The sequence below is a fragment of the Podarcis bocagei genome (genome assembly GCF_964188305.1).
Source record: "Podarcis bocagei genome assembly, chromosome: 7".
NCBI classification, from domain to species: domain Eukaryota; kingdom Metazoa; phylum Chordata; class Lepidosauria; order Squamata; family Lacertidae; genus Podarcis; species Podarcis bocagei.
This window is the reverse complement of record NC_138132.1, coordinates 20,387,460-20,412,557: the sequence shown is the minus strand read 5'-3', so window position 1 is coordinate 20,412,557 and position 25,098 is coordinate 20,387,460. Positions and strand designations below refer to the sequence as shown.

The following is a 25,098-nucleotide window of genomic DNA, read 5'->3' as shown; positions in this document are numbered from 1 at the left end:
CCATCTTCTCACAGTTGCCTAAGTCTCCTCCTCCTCTGAGTCCTTTCTAAGTAATCTGAGATTCTGTCGCTGTGCCTGTCTTCACTCCTCCCTCTTCATAACTCTTTTGGTTCTGGGAGACCAGGAGGGAGGGGAGCTGGTCACAGCAGCAGGAGGAGACACCCTGGCTTCCTCACCAACCTGACTCATCTCTGCCTCTTGGCCTCCTCTCTTGCCTCTGATTCTGGACTGCTATCTTCCCCAGACTCTCCCTGCTCACTAAACCCTGTTAGCTCTTCAACTTCCAATCAATCCTCCTCCCAGGCTTTGCCCTTGTTATGTACTGAGTTGAATAGGATCCAAACTGCAGCAGTCTGATTGGTCCTAGAACAATAGGATCCAAATTGCAGCAGTCTGATTAGTCCTAGAACAATAGGATTCAGAATGCAGCAGTCTGATTGGTCCTAGAACAATGCAGCAGTATGATTGGTTGGCAGGAACCACCCAATCCTGCTCCAGATAGAAGTGAATCCACAACCTGATTGGCTTACAGTAGAATTCCGGAATTAGCCAATCATGTGCAGCCCATTGTGTAAATAATGTATATAAAGCAGATACTTTGAGGGGACATTCATTCATTCCTCCTCACCACTATGAGCTGGATAAAGAGCATGAAATCACTTCGCGACTCTGAGTATATTTCACTGGCGACGAGGATGGGATCCCGCTGAGCTGACTGCCACACACAGCACCGCAGCACCGCCACCTGCCGCACCGCTGCCTCGCACCGTGTATCCAGGCTTCAGCTCCGGGACACAAGGAACTCAGAATGGCAACCGACAGCAGCTTCTCGCCGTTCAACCCAGCATCTGGAGACTGGGAAGCGTACGCCTCCCGTTTCACCTTCCTTCTAGAAGCCAAAGGGGTCACCGATGAAGAAGACGCCAAGAAGAGGGCGATATTCTTCAGCATCTGTGGAGAGGAGACATTTGAAATAGCTCGGGCTCTCCTTGCACCTGAAGACCTCGCTACTGTTCCATACAAAACAATAATGGAACAGCTGAAGGGACACTTTTCGCTGCAGCCCTCAGTGGTGGCTCGTCGAAATGCCTTCTACGCAAAGCGGCAAGCCCCTGGGGAAACCATAACTGGGTTTGTGACCTCTCTCCGCCAAGCTGCCCGGTTCTGCAACTTCTCAGAGCTGGAGAACATGCTTCGTGACCGCCTCGTCGGTGGCCTGAAGGATGAGAAGCTGCAACGACGCCTCTACGCTAAGAAGGACCTAACGTTCCAGGTCGCTCTGGAGGAGGCCCTGGCAACGGAAGCTGCTGAGAGGTCGACGCAAGAGGCACGGCCGAGCCTGCCATCCCAACCGAGGGTCCACCACGAAGACCTCACCGACGACTCAGGATCCGACAGGGAGGAGGTGCACCGAGTACAGCAGCGCACTCAAGCAGCGCACAAACCACAGCTGCCTCGACAAGAAGGAGGAAACTGCGCAAGCTGCGGGGAGAGTCACGAGAGGAGGACCTGCCGTTTCCGCAACGCAGAGTGCAGGCAGTGCAGAAAATCGGGACACATCGCCCGGGTGTGTCGGGCTCGGCCCACCCGACACCAGGCATCAGATGACCAACCCAAGAGCCCCAGGTCCCGGGGCCCAACGCACCAAGGCAACTCGACGGAGCTCACGGACTGCCAGGTATACCAGTTGCCCCACCCCAATGTAGAGAAAATTTATGTAGAGGTACAGATAGAGGGGGCCCCATGCCGCATGGAGCTTGACACGGGTTCAACTCTATCCATAATCTCGGCAAGGACCTTAAGGAAACTGTGTCCTACTGGGGGTCCCAAACTCAGGCCGGCCCCATTCACCCTACGGGACTTCCAGAAACGTAAGGTCCCCACAATGGGGGTGGGGACCTTCAGGGTGCAATACCGAGGGCGGACGCGGCAACTGGACTTGCTTGTGGTCAAGGGCCCCTACATTAGCTTACTGGGATTGGCATGGTTTGGACCACTGGGGCTAGCCATCACCGGGGTGAACCACACTACCTTACAAGTGGACGTGGACGCCATCTGCAAGGAATTTCCAGGGGTTTTCAATGGGAAATTGGGACAGTATACGGGCCCCCCCATTGCGCTACAGCTTGACCCCGCAGTACGACCGGTCAGGCTCAAGGCCCGCCGGGTCCCGTTTGCCTTGAAACCCCGTATAGACGAGGAATTGGACCGACTCGTGGAGCAAGGAGTGCTGGAGCCGGTGCCTAATGCCCCCTGGGAAACCCCAATCGTCACACCCGTCAAGCCTAATGGTTCGGTCCGCATCTGTGCAGACTACAAATGTACCATAAACAAGGCCCTCACGGCCCATGCATACCCAGTACCAGTGGTCAGCCATGTCCTTGCCACCCTGGCTGGGTCGAAAATTTTTGGCAAGCTGGACTTGGCCCAAGCATATCAACAGCTGCCAGTAGATGAGGCCACAGCAGAGGCACAGACGATTGTGACGCACAGAGGAGCGTTCAGGGTAAAGCGGCTGCAATTCGGGGTCAGCGTGGCACCAGGCATATTCCAGAATCTAATGGACTCGCTCCTTAAAGGGATTCCTGGCGTCACCCCCTTCTTCGATGATGTGTTGATTGCCGGGCCCACACCAGAGGAGTTCAAGGACCGCCTCCGCACCGTTCTACACCGTTTCCAGACGGCGGGTCTCAAGGTGAAGCGGGAAAAATGTCTACTAGGAGTGCCTCAGGTGGACTTTCTGGGATTTATGGTGGACGCAGAAGGGGTCCACCCGACTGGGGACAAGGTACGGGCCATTTGTGATGCCCCAGCGCCCAAGAGCAAGACTGAACTTCAGGCCTTCTTGGGACTACTGAACTTTTACCATTCCTTCCTTCCCCACAAGGCGGCGGTAGCGGAGCCCCTACACAGACTCCTGGACAAGCGGGCCCCTTGGGTGTGGGGCCAGCGCCAGGAGGCCGCATTCCAGGCAGTCAAGGACTTGCTTGTCTCAAACTCTGTCTTGGCACACTTCGACGAGAGGCTGCCGGTGGTGCTAGCATGTGACGCCTCACCCTATGGCATTGGCGCTGTCCTGGGTCACCAACTCCCGGATGGAAGAGAGGTACCGGTGGCGTACTTTTCCCAGACACTCAATGCAACCGAGCGGAACTACTCGCAAATCGACAAGGAGGGTCTGGCAATCGTGAAGGGAGTAAAAAAATTCCATGATTTCTTGTACGGGCGGCCCTTCACCGTGGTGACTGACCACAAGCCGTTGCTTGGCTTGTTTGCCCCTGAAAAGCAGACCCCCCAAGTGCTGTCTCCTCGCGTCCTCAGGTGGTCAATTTTCCTTGCCAGCTACCAATATGCACTGATTCACCGACCTGGGAAGGCGATGGGCCATGCGGACGCCCTCAGCAGGCTACCACTACCGGAAACAGGCCCTGACCCAGCACCTGCACAAGAGGTTATGAGCCTGGAGCTGCTTCCCGACCGCCCCATTCAGGCACAAGAAGTTGCCCACCATTCCAAGAAAGATAGGGTCATCTCCCGAGTCCTGGACTGGGTGTGGAGGGGATGGCCCAGCAGCAGCCCTGGGCCAGAATTCGCCGGCTACACAACCTGCAAACATGAATTGTCGGCCCACAAGGGGTGCCTGTTATGTGGAAGCAGAGTCGTCGTTCCCCAGCCCCTCCGCAAAAGGGTCCTCACAGCGCTACACGAGACACACCCAGGGGTAGTAAGAATGAAGGCCCTTGCCAGGAGTTATGTGTGGTGGCCGGGGATCGATGGAGAGATAGAGGCCTGGGTCAAACACTGCCAGGCCTGCCAAGAATCCCGCCCAGATCCCCCAAGGGCCCCAGTCCAGTCCTGGGAGTCCGCCCGAGCACCATGGTCACGCCTGCATGTGGATTTCGCTGGCCCCTTTCAGGGGAAAACATTCTTCATAGTGGTGGACTCCTACACCAAATGGCTGGAAGTCGCACTGGTACCGTCCACTTCCACGTCCGCAGCCATCCGGGTACTACGCAGGCTGTTTGCAACCCACGGGCTCCCTGACACTCTCGTCTCAGACAACGGGACTGCATTTATGTCAGGAGAATTCCAAAGCTTCACAGCACAGAACGCCATCCGCCACATCCGTTCGGCGCCGTTCCACCCTGCCACCAATGGCCAAGCAGAACGCATGGTGCGGACCACCAAGGACACCCTTCGCCGCATGACGCAAGGGGACTGGGAGTACCGCCTTGCCACATTCCTTCTAGCACAGCACAGCACCCCCAGCTCAACGACTGGCCGGAGCCCCGCTGAACTACTAATGGGTCGGCGCCTTGCAATCAGATTGGACCGCCTTCACCCCGATAGAGCTCAGGATGAGGTAGTGGTGGGGGAAGGCAGGAACCCCCGGACCTTCGAGGCCCAGGACCCAGTGTACGCAAAGAATTTTGGGGCAGGCCCAGCATGGGTACCCGCCACAGTCACCAGGGTCACTGGCCCAGTGTCGTACGAGGTGCTAACGGATGGGGGGCAATGCTGGCGCCGCCACTGCGACCAGATACGGCGACGATTCCCGGGAGAAACCCAGGAGGAGGACAGGTCAGAGGAGTCCCAAGGGAACAGCGGGGCAGTGAGGCCCATAGAGCAGGAGGGGCCAGCAGGAGAGGCAGAATCAGTAAATACAGAGAGGACCCGTGAGGCCGAAAGGACACCGGAACCAGAACCACGACTGAGCGAGCCGGTTGCACCAGACCAAACAGCCCCATCACAGCCAGCATCCTTGGAACACGAGCCAGAACCTGGAGCCCGGACCAGGGAACACCCCAGGCCGCAACGCACACGTAGGCCGCCGGCATACCTCGAGGACTATGAATGCGACCTCCTGGGCAGGACTGGAACTTAGAGGGGAGGGGTGTTATGTACTGAGTTGAATAGGATCCAAACTGCAGCAGTCTGATTGGTCCTAGAACAATAGGATCCAAATTGCAGCAGTCTGATTAGTCCTAGAACAATAGGATTCAGAATGCAGCAGTCTGATTGGTCCTAGAACAATAGGATCCAAATTGCAGCAGTCTGATTAGTCCTAGAACAATAGGATTCAGAATGCAGCAGTCTGATTGGTCCTAGAACAATGCAGCAGTATGATTGGTTGGCAGGAACCACCCAATCCTGCTCCAGATAGAAGTGAATCCACAACCTGATTGGCTTACAGTAGAATTCCGGAATTAGCCAATCATGTGCAGCCCATTGTGTAAATAATGTATATAAAGCAGATACTTTGAGGGGACATTCATTCATTCCTCCTCACCACTATGAGCTGAATAAAGAGCATGAAATCACTTCGCGACTCTGAGTATATTTCAGCCCTCTAACCACTGATCATCGTCCCATCACCAACCCCTGGCTCTGAGTCTTCTTCCCTTGGGGGTTCCCCAGTTGCTGCCTCCTGCCACTCCTCTGCATCCAGCCAGTCCATGACAGACAGCCTGCTCTCTTTCTCTCTCTGGTCTGTTGCTCGCCTGTTCCTAACCCAGTGAAGACTGGTCCATTAGGCCCAGTTGGGCTTTGCCCCACCAAGCTCAGCTGTCCTTGGCTAGCCCTCACTTGCTTACCTCCTTAATTGCAAGGGCTATCAGCTTCCTCTTCCTGAGTCTCAGGGTTGCCTTTGTAGAGCTCAGCTGGGCGAAAGACAGGGACAAAAAACCAGAATTAGTTCACTTTCCCTGTCATTGGTTCTGGCTCCCTGACCTCTGTCCCACCAGGTCCAATAGCCAACAGCCACCACTGTCCTTGGCCCTTGCTGAGAGCCAGTGTGGTGTAGTGGTTAAGAGCGGTAGTCTTGTAATCTGGGGAACCGGGTTCGCGTCTCCGCTTCTCCACATGCAGCTGCTGGGTGACCTTGGGCCAGTCACACTTCTCTGAAGTCTCTCAGCCTCACTCACCTCACAGAGTGTTTGTTGTGGAGGAGGAAGGGAAAGGAGAATGTTAGCCACTTTGAGACTCCTTCAGGTAGTGATAAAGCAATATATCAAATCCAAACTCTTCTTCTTCTTCTTCTTCTTCTTCTTGTCTGCAATGCTTTCCTTAAGATTGGTCGCCTCTCTGTCTTCCTTAGAGGGTTCCCCACGGTATCACCTGCGGGATGGTGGCTCTCTAGAGATCTGGAACCTGACCAGGGCGGATGCTGGCAAGTACAAGATCTACTGCGAGAACCCAGAAGGCCACAATGAAACGGCCCTCTTGTTGGATGTGCAGTGTGAGTATCAGGTGGAGAGGGCATACCATGTATTCCGTCACTTGAAGGATGAGGGGCCTCATCTGTGATTTTCTGTCCTTTGTGATTATAGCTCTGGCATGCTCTCCTCTGCCTTCCTTCTCTTGGTGTCTCAGCACACATCCTCTCGCAGCTGGCCTGGGTTTAGCTTCATGCCTGCTCTTGGGAACCAATGCTACATCACACGCTCTCTTTGTGCGGTGGTGTAACATAGGAATGGGCAAATCCTTCGGTTTCAGTTTCCATCATTTCCCCAATCTGAAGTGCTATTTGTCACATTTCCCGTTACACACACACACACACACACACACACACACACACACACGCACACGTGCATCCCTAAGGCGGTCGGATGGTGCCTTGCTCACCTCCTTCTGGCAACTCCTGAAGCCCAACCAGTGCCAGACATATTGCTCTGCTTTCCTTTGGACCACATCAGCAAAGCTGAGAGGGGTTCTCAACATTTGGGTAGCCCAAGACCTCCATACACCCTGGTCAGGCTTTTGCCCCAGAGAGGTGGTTTGAGTTCACTCCCAGAGGTGTGCTCCATTCTCTCTCTGAACAGCTGGATGCCAACAACGTATACTCACTCTCTCTCTCTCTCTCTCTCTCTCTCTCTCTCTCTCTCTCTCTCTCTCTCCTCTTTATGACATTTGTCAGCATTTTGGAGTTCACTTCTTTTAATACACACATATTTGAATGCCATCTTACCTAATGAACACACCTTTCCCAGCAATTTCCCTTAATGTACACTAGTGGCCAAAATTGTGGAAACCTTTTGGAAGAAGTGTATTTCTGAGGTTTGATGGCTCATAACACCACTTTTTTAAAAAAAGTAATACCATAAAATTACATATCAATGGAAAGATAATTTAATGAATAATGTAATACAACAAAGTTTGTTCAGTTATCTGTATTCTATAAAAAGGTATAGCCGAATAACCAGAAAAAGGAAGCACAACTTGCTTAGGCTGATATGCAGTAGGTTTCCTTCATCTGAGTCTAGCCAATGAGGGTGAGTGTTTAGAGAGCCAGTCAGGTGTTTTGAGCAATCAAACTTGGGAAATACACTTTCCCCAAAAGGTTTCCACCATTTTGGCCACTAATGTAATTCACTTTCATATGCAATGTTTATGAATTCTCTTTATTTATTATTGTGCATACTTTCCCCTGTTAGACGCTTCCTTGGTTGGGAAACTGCATTGCTAAGTGTGCATTTTGCAGGATAGCTGCTTTGGGGGAGTAACTATTGTTTCAGGATGTGTGAATTAGGTAGGTTTGCATTAAGATGTGGACCAAATTGAAATTCTTGCCTGTTGATAGCATGCCACATGCCTCCCTCCCCACCCCGTGAACAGATTCGCCATCCATTCGTAGCATTGGAGACCCAACCTATGTGGACCTGGGGGGCACAGCTGAGATTGAGTGCCAGGTGGATGCCAACCCCACACCTGCAAACATGTTCCAGTGGAGATGGCTGGTAAGTGGCTAGTCTAGACCAGAAGCTGAGGTTAAGGGTGGAAAAAGACTTTCTGTTTGCTTCAAGCTTTTACCCTGTGGCCCTGCTGATGATGCTGGACTACAAATCCCATTATTGCCAACCGTTGGGCATGCTGGCTGGGGCTCATGGGAGTTGGAGTCCAACTATATCTGGAAGGCTGCAGTTTCCTGACCTTTCCAGTCCAAGGGCTGCACTTCCCTTGTGGGTAACCTTATAGGGGCCACACGACAGTCCTAGGTGCACCCAAAGCCAAAACTGGGTGGAGAAATGGATGTGACTCTAATCGACATTCCAGCTATTCAAACATCCTTGATGCAGAGGAGCAAGAGACATGAGTTCAACTGTGTCAACAGTTTGAGGACACAGTCCAGACAGGCAAGAGCACTGAAGGCAGGTATGGAGCAGGGCTGGTAAAGGGTGTGGTTTTGTGGCCTAGAGAAAATTCTGAGGACCAGGTGAAGAGGTTCTGGACAGGACTGGCCTACCCATGAGATGGACTGAAGCAGCTGCCATGGGCGGCAGAGTTCCTCAGGGTGGTGCCTCTGTGGATAATTCCTCTGCCACTGCCAGAGTCATATAGTTAAAGCGGCTTGTGGAGTTTGTGTAGGATCTCACCAGAAGTCCCTGCCATGCAACCTTGGTAAGTAGAGGGGGAAGTGGTGGGGATTGGAGGCGGCACCTTCCTGTTTCGCTTCAGGCGGCAAAACAGGCTGGGCTGTCTCTAAGTCCTCCACCCCTGCTTGTCCTCACTGCCATCCAAAATGCCACAACAGAGGCTGTTACTTGTGAGTAAGAGAGAGATCTTTATTCAGGCTAGGAATGGTACAAACTCATCAGCACACTCAGGGTCCATAAGACATGAATTCAAAGTACACCAGCAACAAAACCTTAAGCTGTTTTATTCTGTCAGCCAATAGTCTCACCAGACTATTTATTTCTGCACTTGACTGCAATATATACCGAACGCCGATGCAATGTACAGCATCTTTTACTCTCGATGCCAATAGGTTTGTGGGTTTGTTTGCTCTCCATTTCATTAATGCTTTTAGAAATTGTTTATCGCACTTGCATTCATATTGATTGTATTGCGCAGCTTTTATTATTAGGTTATTTGCCGCTCTGGGTACTTTTAGCAGAAGAGAGGGATATAAATAAACAAATAAATATTGACAGCTCCGTTGCGGCGGTAAAAAAATATGAAACCCACTGCACCATGGTTAGTTTGCTTTTGCAGAGAACCAGACAGTTCTTACCCTGTTAAGCTGATGTGGCTTTGCTCAGCGAGGTGAGCTTTTATTATAATAATAATAATAATAATAATAATAATAATAATAATAATAATAATAATATTTTTTTATTTATACCCAGCCCATCTGGCTGGGTTTCCCCAGCCACTCTGGGCGGCTTCCAAAAGAATATTAAAATACTGTGATACACCAAACATTAAAAGCTTCCCTAAACAGGGCTGCCTTCAGATGTCTTCTAAAAGTCTGGTAGTTGTTGTTCTCTTTGACATCTGGTGGGAGGGCGTTCCACAGGGAGGGCGCCACTACTGAGAAGGCCCTCTGCCTGGTTCCCTGTAACTTGGCTTCTTGCAGTGAGGGAACCGTCAGAAGGCCCTCGGTGCTGGACCTCAGTGTCCGGGTAGAATGAGGGGGGGGGGGAGAGACGCTCCTTCAGGTATACTTTTCCTCCAAGCTGTTGCCTAACTTAATAGCAAGTAAACCTGGTTTTCTTTCTTATTTTGCAGATTAGTGAGGAGTGTCTGGCACTGCCAAGGAATATTTAGGAACCCCAAAATACTGTGATTTTAAAATGACTAGTGTAATTTGTAAGCTTAGACCCATCATAGCAAAAAATAATGGGTGAAGTCATGCCAAAGTCACATTTCAGTCCACCATCTTGAATCAGAACGGTGCTAGGCACTCCAAAGTTGGCAAAGACTGCCATCCCTCACCCCAGGAAGCCTCATGTCAAGTTTTGCTACAATAACTTGGAGGTGGGGCAAACCCTTGCAAAAAAATGGGCAAAGTCACACCAGAGTCATGTTTTGTTCTGCCATCTTGATTCAAACGGCTCCCAGAACCCAAGTTTCAACATAGACCACTCCCCGCCATCTTGGGAACGCTTGTGCTGAGTTTGATGATGGTATCTTGAAAGGCAGCTGAACATATAGAGAACCAATGGACAACCCCTTTTCCAAAATGTATAGTAGATCTATTTATTTATAAACCACTTCACAGTCAAAAGCTCTGTATAATAAGTGCTGTATAATAAGATCAAATGAGATAAAACAAAAGATTGCAGGCTCTATGGACTAAAATAAATAAAATAAAATAAATAAAATAAAATAAAATAGTTTCTACAGTATATTTCTACGATTGTGCATGCTTCTTTCCTGGGTGCTGACAGCTGGAAGATGCTTACTTTAATGGAATTATATATTTTTTTGCCTGCAACTCCTAGCCTGTTGACACAACCCCATTTCTTAAGTGAGGGGCAAGGATTATTGCCAGTGAAAGTGACAAGTCAGTTTTTGTAGCTAACAGGCAGGAAAGGCTCCAAGGATATGGTGTCGTTTTGTGTGACCTGATATTCTTTTATAGCAGGGGTAGGTAACCTTTGGCCTTCCAGAAGTTGCTGAATCACAACTCTTATCATACCTGGCTATTGGCCATGTTTGGTGGGCCTGATGGGAATCATAGTCCAGCAACATCTGGAGGGCCAGAGGTTACCCACATTTGCTTTGTAGGACCTTCCTCAACTTGGTGCCCCCCAGATGCTTTGGAGTACAATTAAAATAGTGATACGGACTGTTGATTTGGTGACCCAGTCGAGGCCAGTGAGTGCCATGCCAAACCCTGTCCAATACACTAGCCCTCATTGGGTCCCCCCAGTCAAGGTTTGAATTTGCTCAGTGGCGACCCAGAGGAGCAAGGAGTAAAGCTTAACCAGCAAAACCCACAGGTTCAAGATTAGGACTGGATCTAATAGCTCGGTTTATTATTGTACAAAGCTGAACAGTTTTATGAAATGCTCTTCTGAAAGTTTATAGGACTTACAGAAAATAAAACAAAAGATATAAAATAGAACGTCCAAAAATAAAGCAATTTACATTTGATGAAATGTAAAGCAATTTGATGTCACTTGCATAAATTAATTAACAGTTTAGTACCAGCGTGAGCTAATAAATAGCACCAAGAAAGCAACTGATCTGAGCAAGTTACACGGTCTCCTCCTAACCCCCTCCACCTAGTTCTAAAACTATTCCATAGTATAGTAGATCAATAAATTTCTTAGCTACCAGTCCAAGACAATAGGTCAGACTTCAGCTGGGTGATACACACAAAGGTGCATAGGCGGGAGACAGAAAGAAAGAGGAAGAAATATAAATCATACAACCAACCTTCCCACAATGCCCTCAAAGAACTAACTAATCCCTCCCCCCCACATATAGACATTTTTGCATCAATCAGTAATTGGAAATGGGGCTGGTCTTTTCCATCAATTTTGCACAATTTCACTACTTGTGTAGGCAGATCGTCATAAGATGTGGAACATGAATGGCCATAATCTACTTGGGAAGGGGGAAGAAAAAAGAGTGTAATTGAGATACCTGCTGTATCACTTGTGCTCCATGCAGGGCACATGGGCATATGACAACTGTCATGGGCTGACTGGGAACCCCCAAGGAAACCTCCAGGGGAAGAAGGTTCAGAGCCAGGGAATTGATGGTGGAATGATGATGAGTGGTCAGAGGGAAAAGAGGGAGCAGACTGGGAGGAGAAGGAGGTGTCAGAAGCTGAAGAGGCAACAGGGTTTAGTGAGTGGGAAGAGGCTGTGGCAGAGAACAGTCCAGAATGAGGGGCAGAAGTAGAGGGTGGGGAGGGGGGGCAAGAGGCAGAGATGAGTCAGGCTAGTGAAGAAGCCGGGGGGGGGTGTTTCTCCTCCTGCTGCTGTTATCAGCTCCCCTCCCCTTCCCCATCTCAGGGTGGTTCACAGTATAAAATTGCAATATAAGACGAAGGTGTGCTGGAGAAGAAACCAGGGGAGGAGTCTTAGAGAGTGATGGGAAGATGGAGACCTTTGGTCCTCGCAACTGCTTCTTTGGGCCAAGACCTACTGGGAAGAGCTGCTGTGATCACTAGTCCTGAGCTGTTTTGATTTCTTTGACTAGAGAAATAAGTTAGTCAGAAATCTAGTAGTTATAACAAAAGAAAAAAACTGCTATGGAAAACAGCCTAGAATTTTTTTTGCTCTCTAGCACCATCTGGTGCTGCATGTTTATAACACATTCAAATCACTGGTGTTTTTTTTTACTAATGTAGCTGAGTCCCAGGTGTTTTATTGTTGAGCTGCTCCTGACTCTGGCTCCTGATACCAGCCCTGGCTTGCCAAAATAGCTGCCTTTCATTTTTGCCTTGGCTTCGGGGCCATTTGCTGCGACTCTCCACTCAAAGTGCCTAAAGCAGCAAAGGTTTCTGCAAAGGTCCAGGCAGCTTACACAAAAATGATGAAGACGGGTGATGGCGTTGTCCACCTTCATCCATTATGGCTGCACCATGGTGTGCATTAACATTTCTATAATGGCTGAGAATGCAAGCCTAGATGGGCCCAGATTAACAGGGAGCCTCCCCCTTTGTTCCATGAGGCTATTTCAATGAAGGTACGTTCACCTGTCCTATACCTAATGTGTATGACATCAGATGGGCAGGTAAAGATGCAGCTGGGCCACAAAGGGTTTGCAGGCCAGCTGTGGGCTGGGCTTTGCAAGCTCTGACAAGAAGCTGATCATTGGGGCTTGCAAAGTGCTGTGCACGGGGCTTTGTAAGCACAGTGTTGGGGCTTGCAAAGCACCTTGCCTTAAAAATATTAAAATTCTTATGAGTATTAAATATTAAAATTCTTATGAGTGATATTGAAGGATAGCAACTAACTAATATCCAGAATGCAGTCCGGATTTCTGTGGAGAGAGGCTTCAGTTCTCAAGTGTGCTCCAGTCAGCACCAAGAACTGATCCCTCTTATCTTGATATTGTACCCAGAACGATTTGGAGCAGAGCCTGGAAGAGCTGGGGATTGAACTGCTGTCGGACGGGCTGATAGGGCGACTTCGAGTCCAGGAGGCAAAGCGAGCCCATGCCGGACTCTACGAGTGTCAGGCGGACAATGGGATCTCCCCAGCAGCAAGGAGTAGCGCCCGCTTGATTGTTCGATGTAAGTTTCCTACTTAGTATTTCTGCAACCCCAACCTCTATATTTTGCCCTGCCCCACCTTCCCTGTGTCCGATGTCCACCACTTATTTCATTCCAATTATATAAAGAGTAAGATATAAAGATATTGAGTTGTAGCCAATGCTGGTCTTACTCAGAGTAAACCCACTGAAATTCCTGGACATGACTAACTTGGGTCCGTTCATTTCAATGGGCCTACCCTGAGTAGCTGACTAGAACCCATCAAGATCTATAATAGTAGGAGGCTTGCAAACAGTAACAGAGCAACCCAGTGCTCAAAATTATGCAGGCCGGCTGGGCTTTTTACTTATTGAACAAAATGTATAGATTGCTTAATCAAAAAAAAGCAAAAGCCCCCAAGCAGTTGTCATAAAATGGTGTGAAATATTTATCAAAAATTACAGCTAAAATTAACATTCCTTTTTGTTTTAAAATGAACATGTGTTATGAAATGACCAAAGATACAGATAAAAGCAACAAAATTTAAATCTGAACCCATGTAATAAAACTCCACAATACATAGCACTGTGTTCAACTCAGTTCTGCTCACTGAAATGAATGGTTATTTGTGTCCATTACTTTTACAGGGTCCACTCAGACTAACTTGGGATCCAGCCCCTTGAGCTCGCAGAGTAGGTCCACTGGAAATGCCCATTAGTTTCAGTGGGTCTGTGTAGGACTCTCATCGGACACAACTCATAATTCATAATACCCACTGATTTACATGAACTTACGCAGTAAAATTGAAACAAGAATTAAATACTGTGGTTTTATTGCTTTTGAAGTTGGAGCTGAAACTCTGGTGGCCATTGCAAATATGCTCAGTCTCCTCACAGATCATTCCTTTATGAATGCTGCAAATACTCTCATGATTTCTTCCTTGTTCTACTCCCCTCACTTGTACCCCAGACCCACCAGAGATCATCAAGAGCCCTGGACTGAGGAAAGTGGCTGCTTCAGGAGATGGGAGAAGCCAGGCAGCGCTCCAGTGCCGAGCTCAAGGTGTTCCCACTGTGCACTTTAGCTGGGCCAAGAATGGTGTGTCCCTTGACCTTCAGAGCCCCAGGTGAGAGTTCGCAGGTGAACAGGTAGGTACATGAGCAGGGAACCTGATAACAGGCATGAGAAGGGATAGACGAATCCATCAATTCTGGTTCTTTCATTTTCTCATTTTTCCAATCTTAAACTTGGTTCTCCACTTTTCTGTAGCAATTTGCTCCCCCGCCCCTGCTTAAAAAAGGAAAAACAGTGCATGGAAATTCTTTAGCCTTTCAGTGCAAATTTCACTTAATAAGCACATTTTTGTATGCAGTATTGACTGTTGTAGACATTTTTGCAAGCAATTTGCAGAGTGGCTGGGGCAGCCCAGCCAGGTACAACAACAACAACAACAACAACAACAACAACAACAACAACAACAACAACAACAACAACAACAAAATTCCCCCATATATAATGCCCATTTGCATATCCACACACTTCCCCCAAATATATGCATTTTTGTAAAAATTGTTTGGAGAACTGCGCTGCAAAATCCAGATAAGTGCAAATTTCAAGGCCTGCCTGTGTTTTGGTTCTTGTAGTGTTTCGGAAGGAGCAAATCTGGCTTTAAATGCGAACTGAATGAAATTTCTCCTCCCATCTTTAGCCAGGAGTGGCTCATCCTGTGAGACAGAGCCACAACAACAACCTCCTGGTGAAAGCGCTGCTGCTGTATGCCAAGAAGGGGCTGTGGTGAGGGCAGCGGCGAGGACACGGCTGCACAGATGCCCTGGTGGGCACATTAGATCGGCTCTGCTGGTGCATCTGCATCGCCCCAACCTTTCTGCCAATTCCCCCCTCTCCTTCTGGTACACACCAGCAACGCTGCTGATGGGAGGTTCGTGTGCTGGGTCTGCCCCCGCTGGGTGGGCCACTGCTGATATGTGAGGATGCTGTTGAGGTTCATGTCCTGCTCTTAGGTTGTTCTGTCATCTGATTGGCCACTGCGAGAACAGGATGCTGGAGTAGATGGATCTTTGGCTTGCTGCATCATGGCCTTCCCAATGTCCTTAGTTTGTCTTATAGTGTAAAGGCTATAGCATCATCTCACACTCTCATCCCCTGGTGCCCTCCTAGTTAAGTGCCCCAATAACCCTGGCATCTGCAGGAGCCTAATGCGCAAGTCTTCTGAGATGCATCTGAAATGTCAAATATTGTTTGATTCGAAGGTGTTGCAGGGGCAAGCATCTAGTGACAAACATCCTTCCGCCAATCCTGGGGAACGCTGCCTTGCTTGCAGGGCTGGGCTTACCTTCATCCTGCAGGCCTCTGTTGTCTCCCCCTTCCACCTACTCCAAAGTAAGCTCCTCTGTCCTGACACAGCAGAAGGAGGAATAATGATGATGATGATGATGATGATGATTTTTATTTATACCCCGCCCTCCCCAGCTCAGGGCAGCTAACACCAAATATAAATTACAATAAAACATAATAGAAAAAAACAAAAACAATTAAAATACGGCTTAAAATACAGCTTAAAATGCAGCCTCATTTTAGTGTAGCCCACAAATCAAGACCATAAAGGGAGGAAACATCAGATATTCACCTGAGCCAGCTATCCATGCTGGTCCTATGTGGGCTAGCAAAAAAGCCAAGGGAAAATTTATATGCTGTTGATGGCAGGTGTTCTCGAGGTTTCTTGAGCATGTGTATAGGACCCTCACATTATTTCAGGGGAAGGTGTGGGATGCTCATGCGACCCGAGTTGTTTTCATCTCAGAAGGGGGGAGCGCAAGGAAAACCTGTGGTCTGCAGGTGTTGTTGGACTCCAACTCCCATCAGCCCCATGCAGTATGGCCAATGGTCAGGGATGATGGGAGCTGCAGTCCAGAGACATCCAAAGGGCTGCATCCCTGCTGTAGGGAAACAGAAGGAGAATAATGGGAGCCGTGCTACTAAAATGTTCAGTTCAGTTCTGGCTCAGATTCAGTTCTGGCCTGAAGTTTGTTCTGACATGGATGCTGGCCAGTCGAAGCAAATAAAGACCTGGCAAGAGGTCTGGTAGTCACCTGGAACCGGCCCAGTTCTCATTGAATTGGGAAAAGTTTAAAATACCACTAATGTTCCTGTGCTGATTTGCATAGCAGAATGGGGGTGGAGCAGCTTAACACGTCTAATTTGTTCCAGCTAAATGTCAGCCATAACCCATAAATAGTATGAAGCATGTCTGAAATTAAAAATAACCAGAACACTTATCTGTAAGTTCATGCTTTATATATAAATTAAAAATGGGGTTTTATTTTATTTATTTATTTTTTGAAAAAAACATTTCAGGCAAATTCCACTCCTAAACCTTGAAGCAATTTTTATCCTGTTTCCTGCTTTAGGCATTTTAAGGGCAAGAGCTATTGTTGGCTACTAACCCAGATGTCTTTGCTCTACCTACACTGCTGGAGGCTGTGTGCTTCCAAATGCCATTTGCTAGATACCTCAGAGTGAGAGAAGGAGGCTGCTATTCTCAGGTCCTACTTTTGGCTTCTCCTGGGCATCTGGCTGGCAACTGTAAAAACAGGAGGCTGGATGAGATGGGCCACTGGCCTGATCCAGATGATGATGATGATGATGATGATGATTAAAATTTATAAACTGCCCTTTGTCAAAAAAACTACAGGGCAGTTTACAACATAGGTAAAGGGACCCCTGACCATTAGGTCCAGTCGTGACCGATTCTGGGGTTGCGGCGCTCATCTCGCTTTATTGGCCGCGGGAGCCGGCGTACAGCTTCCAGGTCATGTGGCCAGCATGACTAAGCCACTTTTGGCGAAACCAGAGCAGCGCACGGAAATGCCGTTTACCTTCCCGCCGGAAGCTATTTATCTATTTGCACTTTGACGTGCTTTCGAACTGCTAGGTGGGCAGGAGCAGGGACTGAGCAACGGGCGCTCACCCCATTGCAGGGATTCAAACTGCCGACCTTCTGATCGGCAAGTCCTAGGCTCTGTGGTTTAACCCACAGCGCCACCCGCGTCCCCTAGTTCACATCATAGTACATAACAAATATATATATGTGCAAACATAACATTATACAGTGGACGCTCGGGTTGCGAACGTGATCTGTGCGGGATGCATGTTCGCAACCTGCAGCGTTCGCAACCCACAGCGGCGTGTCTGCACACACGTGGGTTGAGTTTTGGCACTTCTGCGCATGCACAAAGTGTGATTTAGTGCTTCTGCGCATGTGTGGCCACCGAAACCCGGAAGTAACCCGTACCGATACTTCTGGGTTTCGGCGGTCCACAATCCGAAAAAGCACAACCTGAAGCGTCCGTAACACGAGGTATGACTGTATCTAAAAAAGGTAAAGGTAAAGGACCCCTGACAGTTAAGTCCAGTCACACACAACTCTGGGGGTGTGGTGCTCATCTCGCTTTACAGGCCAAGGGAGCCGGCGTTTGTCCGCAGACAGTTTTTCCGGGTCATGTGGCTCGCATGACTGAACTGCTTCTGGCACAATGGAACACCGAAACCAGAGCAGCGCATGGAATTGTTGTTTACCTTCCTGCTGCAGCAGTAGCTATTTATCTACTTGCACTTTTTGGCATGCTTTTGAACTACTAGGTTGGCAGGAGCCGGGACTGAGCAACGGGAGCTCACCCTGTCGTGGCGATTCGAACTGCTGACCTTCCGATTGGCAAGCCCAAGGCTCAGTGGTTTAGACCACAGTGCCACCCGCGTCCCATTAGCATTATATCTATACGACACCAAAAATATCCTCAAACCAGTTATATAAATCGGCTCCACCTCTTTGTGGGGATGCGTTGCGGGTGAGCCGCCAAGCCTCCCCCCTCAGTGTGGTGGCAGGACAGCGTCCCGCCTTACACTGGGGAGGCCCAGCCATGCCAGGTAGCCAAGGGGCCAATAAGGCGGCTTGGGGGGAGTGGCCGGGGCCAATTTAAACCACGGCGTGATGCTGAATCGCCCCTTCAGCCTCGCGCCCATTAACATGAACCTAAAATTCTGTGCCCTTGTGTTGTTATTCTCATGGGGGTGGCTTGGGGGCTCTGACATGCAAATGCAATTACAGTGGTACCTCTGGTTGTGAACGGGAACCGTTCCGGAGGCCTGTTTGCAACATGAAAGGAATGCAACCAGCAGTGGTGCATCTGTGCACACGTGGGTTGCGATTCGCCGCTTCTGCGCATGTGTGTGACGTCATTTTGCGCCTCTGCGGATGCGCAAGTGGCGAAACCCTTTCCGGTACTTCCAGGTCGCCGCGGGACGTAAACTGAAGGAACATAACATGAAGCGGATGTAACATGAAGTATGACTGTATAAGTATAAGGAATGGGACTTCCGGGTTGGCGCGATCTGGAAATGGCGGATTCCCTCCGAGCTGCGGAGGGAATCGGCTCAACTGAGGACGGGTCTTGCCGCGCCGGCGACGCGGGGACCCTTAGAAACCGCAGGCGCTGAAGCCTGCGGACTAGAAGACTCGGTGGGTGCCTTAAGCGCCCCCCCGACCCACGAAGAGCCTTTTTAAAGGCTGCGGAGAGGGTACGGAGGGTGGCGTGGCGCTGAGAGTCGATCGCTACCTCGGTTGAGCGGAGCCGCGAGCCATGACTGGAGAGTGCTGACTTCCTTCCTTGAAATTTGGACTGAAAAGAATAACCCGTGAGTAAGATGAAATTGGACTTTAAGAATATTTTCCTGTGAATTTGAGACGACCGGGGTGTGTGCTAAAAGGAAGTCCGCACCCCCCCTCTTGCAGACGATCTAAAGCAACAATAGAAGAACTAAGCTGGAGAGCCTACCCTTTGTGGGGTGAGTTAAAAAGACTTTAACTTCCAAGATTTGGCAAAAAGAAATTTTGAGCTGGAGTGAAAGAGTGGAATTTTAGAAGCCTTTTCTCTGTTGTATGCAACCCCCCCTCCCGGGCCCGGGAGCGTCCTGTATTGGAGCTTGTGGAAGAGGAATGCGGAGTTTGACAGCTGTCAAAGCTGTCAAACGGACAGTTTAAAGTTGAAAAATTGTTATCTAAGATCCCTCTGGATTAAAACCAGTTAAAATTGAACTAAAATTGTTGGAAACAAAGTAATAACAACAAGTCAAAGGATTATTGGAGAAAGATTATTAAGTAACCAGATTCCCTCTAGGGGGAACTCTGTGACATTACAATGGCTGTGGATGGAAAGTTACTAGTGGAAATCGAAAGAATGTTTCATTTGGTGGGAATCTTACAAGAGCAGAGTCTGGCTATGAATAAACAACTCATGACCTTGACTTCTGGAACAAGCAGCTCTGCTGAATGTATTGAGGACCTGAATGAGAAAGAATCTGCAGCTGAATCGGAAATGATAACTCAAGAAGTGGAGGAGACTAAACAAGGAGAACTGAAAGCAAAGATGGAAAGTACCAACCAGAAGCTTACACCAGTGGAATATAAGCAAGGAGACTTTTGGATTACATTCACTACAAATCTGCGAAAGATGCAAAAGACGAAGGAGGAGGCCCCGGGAGTATATGGAATACAAGAACTCAAAATAAAGAATAAATATGTTTGGGGCCTCCACACTGACTCTGAAGATGCATGGCTTGAGGAACTTTTGCAGCAGTTGTTTTCAAATGTCCTTGTGGGAAGAGAACCTGGTTTGATGGGGACAGAACTCCTTCGAGATTCGACGACCAATATAAAGGACTACCAACAAGACCGGCGGAGAGGGACTGAAAGAGACTTGAAAGCCTCGGACGTGAGGAATCCAGGCTAAGAACTGTTATTTTGGACATGTACTGGGGAAGGGACGAAAACCGGGGAGGGGAGGGAGGGAAGAATAGAACGTTAAAAACACTCAGGACTTTTGGGTTTAGTTAATTTGACTTTTACCTAAGACAAAATGGGAAATCGACGGAAGGGAATTTGAGTCCAACTTAGAAAAACTTTTTTTCTTTAATAAAAGAGGTAATATTAAGATGGTTAAGAGGAGAAATACCAATTTGCTGACATAATTATGGGAATGGGGATGCATGAAGGGGGGTGGGGGGAAGTTAAGGAACAAGGTTAAGAAAGTAGGATTTTCTGAAATTATACATGTTTTTGTTTTTTGTCTTTTCTGTGTCTGTTATGTATTCATAAAAGGTGAAAAACCAATAAAAATTATTTTTTTTAAAAAAGGAATGGATGCTAAAATACAGATTCTCCTAAGCTAAGTTATTACCTACTCATCTCAGGTACAACTAAATCAGTGCTGTTTTTCTAGAAAAAGAGGTGCCAGAACTCACCACAAACCCTTCCCTTGTTATAATGACAATGGCGCCCACATGAGAGTTGTCGGAACTGAGCTCCAACTTGGAAAAAAGCCCTGACTTTAATACACATCTAACAGTGAAGTCTTAAGAAATAAGGGAGGGGGGGGGATCAGCAGTACAGAAGCAGTGCAGAAGGACACACTCTTCTCTCTTTGTAAAAGTAGCTCTTGATCTCCGTCCCCGCAGAAAATGAAGTCCTTGAGTTCTTATTGACAGAGTGCTTCATTACATTGCAACTTGCCTTCAGCTTCTGTTTTCAATGGGCGAGATATCATTTGTGTTTTGATCTTGAAGTACAAATCTGAGAAGAGCCCTTGTTGCATCAGCCAACGGCCAACCCCCACCTAGCATCCTGTTCTCACAGTGGCCAAACTGGTGCCTACAGGAAGCCTGCAAGCAGGAACTTAGAGCAACGGCCACGGCCCGCACTTGTGACCCCCAGCAATTGGCACTGAGGGAGCAATGACTATGGACGGAGAACATAGCCATCGTGGCTGGTAGCCATTGATACCGCTATCCTCTATGAAAGATCTGGAAAGATTGTCAATCGGTAGGAGACTGCCTAGCTAGCTCAGTTGGTAGAGCATGGGACTCTTAATCTCAGGGTTGTGGGTTTGAGCCCCACGCTAGTCTACCTAAACCACTCCAACTCTATGATTTCTTAAAGGGGTAGCTGAGGAATGGTAGAAGCAGCAGTGACCGAAAGCTGGGTGGGTGGGGAACTTCTCCTGGTCACCTGCAAGACTCACAGAAAACTTGTTGGTGGATGAACAGCAGGTTTGGCAACTCTTGGAAGTCCAGCTGGCAGATTCCCTGGAGAGTAGATATCCCTGGAGAGAGTAGATATCCCTGGAGAGCCTGGGCACTCACTCGTTGTCAAATTCATGCCTGGAGGACTAGATGATCCTTGTGGTCCCTTCTAAGTCTACTATTCTAGGATTCTATTATTCTTTTCTACCTGATCACTTGCCGTCATTACCTTCTTCCAGGTATACTGCCGCTGCAGAACATGAGGGCTCCGTGCACACCGGCACCTTAACCATTGCCAATGTGAGCGCCGTTCTTGATTATGCCACCTTTACCTGCACAGCCAGCAATGAACTGGGCACAGATACCCTTGACATCCAGCTACTTAGTACCAGTAAGGACATATGGGCTGCTAAGATCTAAGCTGTAGACTTGGCTTGTGTATCAACTGAATATGAGGGGCAAAGACTCACTATCCCTTTTTACAAGTTCTTAAACAGTTCATTTCTTTCTCACCAGGCCGCCCTGACCCACCATCAGGGCTAAAGGTTGTAGGTGTTGCCCACAACTGGCTGGCTTTGGAGTGGAGCCCTGGCTTCGACGGAGGGCTTCAGCAAAGCTTTCGTGTCAGGTAGGAGTCATTTGGCAAAAGCCACAAACATTACTCAAATGGGAATCTTTAAAAATGAAACAGGTCCGTTGTTTAAAACAGGGAACTATGGGAATCGGTTTGGTGAGGAGATCCCCTGGCTCCCTAACAGTTCCAAAGACTCCCTTGTGGATAAGCTTTGGTAAAAAAAAAAAAAAGCCAAAATGACAGTGTACACCCTTGCACTATTAGATCAAAAGTAAATATATCTTTGTGTGGCTTCAGAAGGATGACAAAGTCGATCCCAGAGCAGCTTCCTTGGGGAAAGCATTCCACAGTAGTGGGGATACTGCAGAAAATACTCAGTATTGATTCAGAGTAGATTCCAATGTATCGTTAGCAGAGTAACAACTTAAACACGTTGCAGGATTCCCCAAAAATAGACCAGAGGCAATTGTATTTCATCCAGCAGAGCTTTACTGCTACTGAAGGCAAAAGAGCATAATGGTCACAAATCCAATACATTCAGGATTGGCACAGTCCATAAGAAATCCAGTTGCAGTAGACATAACTTAAACTTACAATAACTTATATAAGACTAAACCCTAACACTATGTACAGAACACCACACCAGAAGGAAGAGAGATGAAAGAAAGAAAGAAAGAAAGAAAGAAAGAAAGAAAGAAAGAAAGAAAGAAAGAAAGAAAGAGAAAGTGAAGACCCAGGCTCCTTCTGGCCTATTATTGCAGTCAGCATGACCTTGACTGAAAGAGATAACAGAACCAGTGTAAACCAGCTGTACTCAGCTTCCCTGAAGGAATAACCCAAACATCACAAACCTTCTGCTTGTTTCTTTCACACAGAGAAGCTTGAATGAAGTAGAATAGGAAAGACCTCTACACATCAGATCAATACCTTCTGCACTAAGAAATGCAAACTGACAATTCTCTCATCGCCACCCTCCAAACATCTTTTGGAGGGAGCACATAGAGAAGGGCCTTAAATCTCAACCTCAGGATTAGGTAGTTCATATGGTGAAAAAGTGGTCCTTGAGGTCCCAAGCCATGCAAGGCTTCAGAGGTCAAAAACAACCCTTTGAGTTGGGTTTGAAACTGATTGGTAGTCAGGACAAGCAAGCCAGAACTGCAGTTGTGTGTTCCTCTATCTGCCTGAAAAGCAAAATAACTTACCTGAGCATGTTTCTTGAACCAAGTACCACATCAGTTTTATGATGGGAAGGAGGGAGGAGGCAGTGACGGCCACCAACTCGGATGGCTTTAAAAGAGGCCTCATCCAGCAGGCTGATTGTATGTTCTTATGGAGATGTTGGACATTAAATGACACTTTCCACTTGCGCCTCTTTTTCGCCCACTTCCATCCAGGTACCACTGGCCAGCAGCTCCCAGCTTTAGGTATGTGGATGTCTTCCCGCCGCAGTCTCCTGCATTCACCTTGATGGGCCTGCGCCCAAACACCATCTACAATGTCTCCGTCAATGCCCGCAATGCCCTTGGTGAAAGTGACTTTGCTGATGGTGGGGCAGGACTGAGTGTCACCACTACAGGTAAGGAGCACCGTGCTGCTTAGCAAGGATGGAGCCAGCACAAGGGTGTGGCTATTAAAGGTCACATTCAACCACACTTTCACTGCGTGAGTATACTTGTGTGTAGGCACTTCGTTAGAAGCTTTCAACCATTTAGCAGAGTTTCTGGAAGCAGTGGTCAGCAACTGAAGCTACACCTTGAGAAGAAACACTCAGAGACGCCGTAAAACTCAGTCAAGTGATTTATTGCTTGATTGGTCATAAACGCATCACGGTAGCACTGTTTACATTCATTATAGCAACAGCTGTAATGTTTCAGTCCCTCTTTCTCTTTAGCAACGATGTAGGCAGACACAGTCTATCAGCAGCCATGACGCAGCAGCTTGCAGACAGCACTTGTTGGTCAGTCGTCTGCAAAAAGTGAAAACAGAAGTGCTCCTTTTATCGGCACTTCCAGCTGAAGCTGCCCATGCTCTGAACGCCACTCCCACTTTCTCCCTAACAGTGGCCTGCACTTCAAGAAGCAATAGGCAGTGCTGTGTAGTAGACTGAGCATTGCATTTGAACTGGAGAGCTCCAGGTTCAAATCTCTGTCCAGTGATCAATTTCTGACCTTGCGCCAGTTGCTCTCTCAATCTTGCCTGCCTCTCGTGGTTGCGGTGAGGATAATAAAATGGGAAGGGGTGGAGAGGGAGTCAGGTAAACTACTCTGAGTTCCTAAAGGAAAGTAAGGTAAAGGGACTCCTGACCATTAGGTCCAGTTGCGATGACTCTGGGGTTGCGGTGCTCATCTCGCTTTATTGGCCGAGGGAGCTGGCGTACAGCTTTCAGGTCATGTGGCCAGCATGACTAAGCCACTTCTGGCAAACCAGAGCAGCGCACGGAAACGCCGTTTACCTTCCTGCCGGAGCGGTACATATTTATCTACTTGCACTTTGTGCTTTCAAACTGCTAGGTTTGCAGGAGCAGGGACCGAGCAACAGGAGCTCACCCTGTTGCGGGGATTCGAACCGCCGACCTTTTGATCGGCAAGCCCTAGGCTCTGTGGTTTAACCACAGCTCCACCCACATCCTTAAAGGAAAGTATAAGCATGTAAAAAGTGAGAAACAGAGTGGCAAAATGACCCTGGATTAACTGTTGTGCTAAGCATGCTGTAGAGCTGGGTCACAACAGAAGAGCGGGTTAGCAGTGACTCAAGTACTGGAAAGTGGCAGATTTCTGTGATTTCGATTCTTTTTTCCTGAAGGTATGGGATTTTACTTCCCCTTCCTGATCCAGCCTATAGCACCACATTGATATGGCCATCCTTGTATTAGTCCTGTTCTAATGCTATCAGAATCTGGACACTATGTTCCATCGTGGTTTAATGTGTTCTCTTCTAGGGAGTGAGGAAGAACCAATTGACAGAGAACCCAAAACACCATCTCTACCTGAACCAGGTACAAAAATGTTAACAACTAGTAGAGTTGAAGTCCATGTTGTTGAGAGAGCCATTTCCTGCTGTGGCCCTCTCTGCCTTGATGCTCTGTTGCAGTTAGGGCTGAATGTATGGATAGATCAGTTGGTTAGAGTTTGCTGCTGGTAATGCCAAGGTTGCAGGTTCAGTCCCCAGGGGGTTGGATTGGATGATCCTCAGGGTACCTTCCACCTCTAGTTATCTATTAACAATTGCTGAATTGCTCAAGTCAAAATGTCGGTGTGTGATACAGCAGTCAGTATCCCAACAACCACTGTGTTCCTTAAAACAGCAACAGATGCAAACCTATGTTTCTAGTCTACAGAGATAGGTTTGCCGTACAATGTTAATACAGTGGTACCTCTGGTTACGTACTTAATTCGTTCCGGAGGTCTGTTCTTAACCTGAAACTGTTCTTAACCTGAAGCACCACTTTAGCTAATGGGGCCTCCTGCTGCCGCTGCGCCGCCAGAGCAAGATTTCTGTT

General features: G+C 48.2%; 1 protein-coding gene across 1 annotated transcript in view; it reads left to right on the top strand.

The window, feature by feature from the left end:
• Positions 1-25,098, top strand: part of NPHS1 (NPHS1 adhesion molecule, nephrin) — a 57,850-nt gene that overhangs the window by 22,614 nt on the left and 10,138 nt on the right. The window contains exons 17-24 of the mRNA XM_081203510.1: positions 6,098-6,238; positions 7,615-7,736; positions 12,802-12,973; positions 13,901-14,057; positions 21,265-21,416; positions 21,542-21,653; positions 22,994-23,175; positions 24,538-24,594. Coding sequence (XP_081059636.1) covers positions 6,098-6,238; positions 7,615-7,736; positions 12,802-12,973; positions 13,901-14,057; positions 21,265-21,416; positions 21,542-21,653; positions 22,994-23,175; positions 24,538-24,594 — 1,095 coding nt within the window. The remainder of the gene's footprint in view (positions 1-6,097; positions 6,239-7,614; positions 7,737-12,801; positions 12,974-13,900; positions 14,058-21,264; positions 21,417-21,541; positions 21,654-22,993; positions 23,176-24,537; positions 24,595-25,098) is intronic.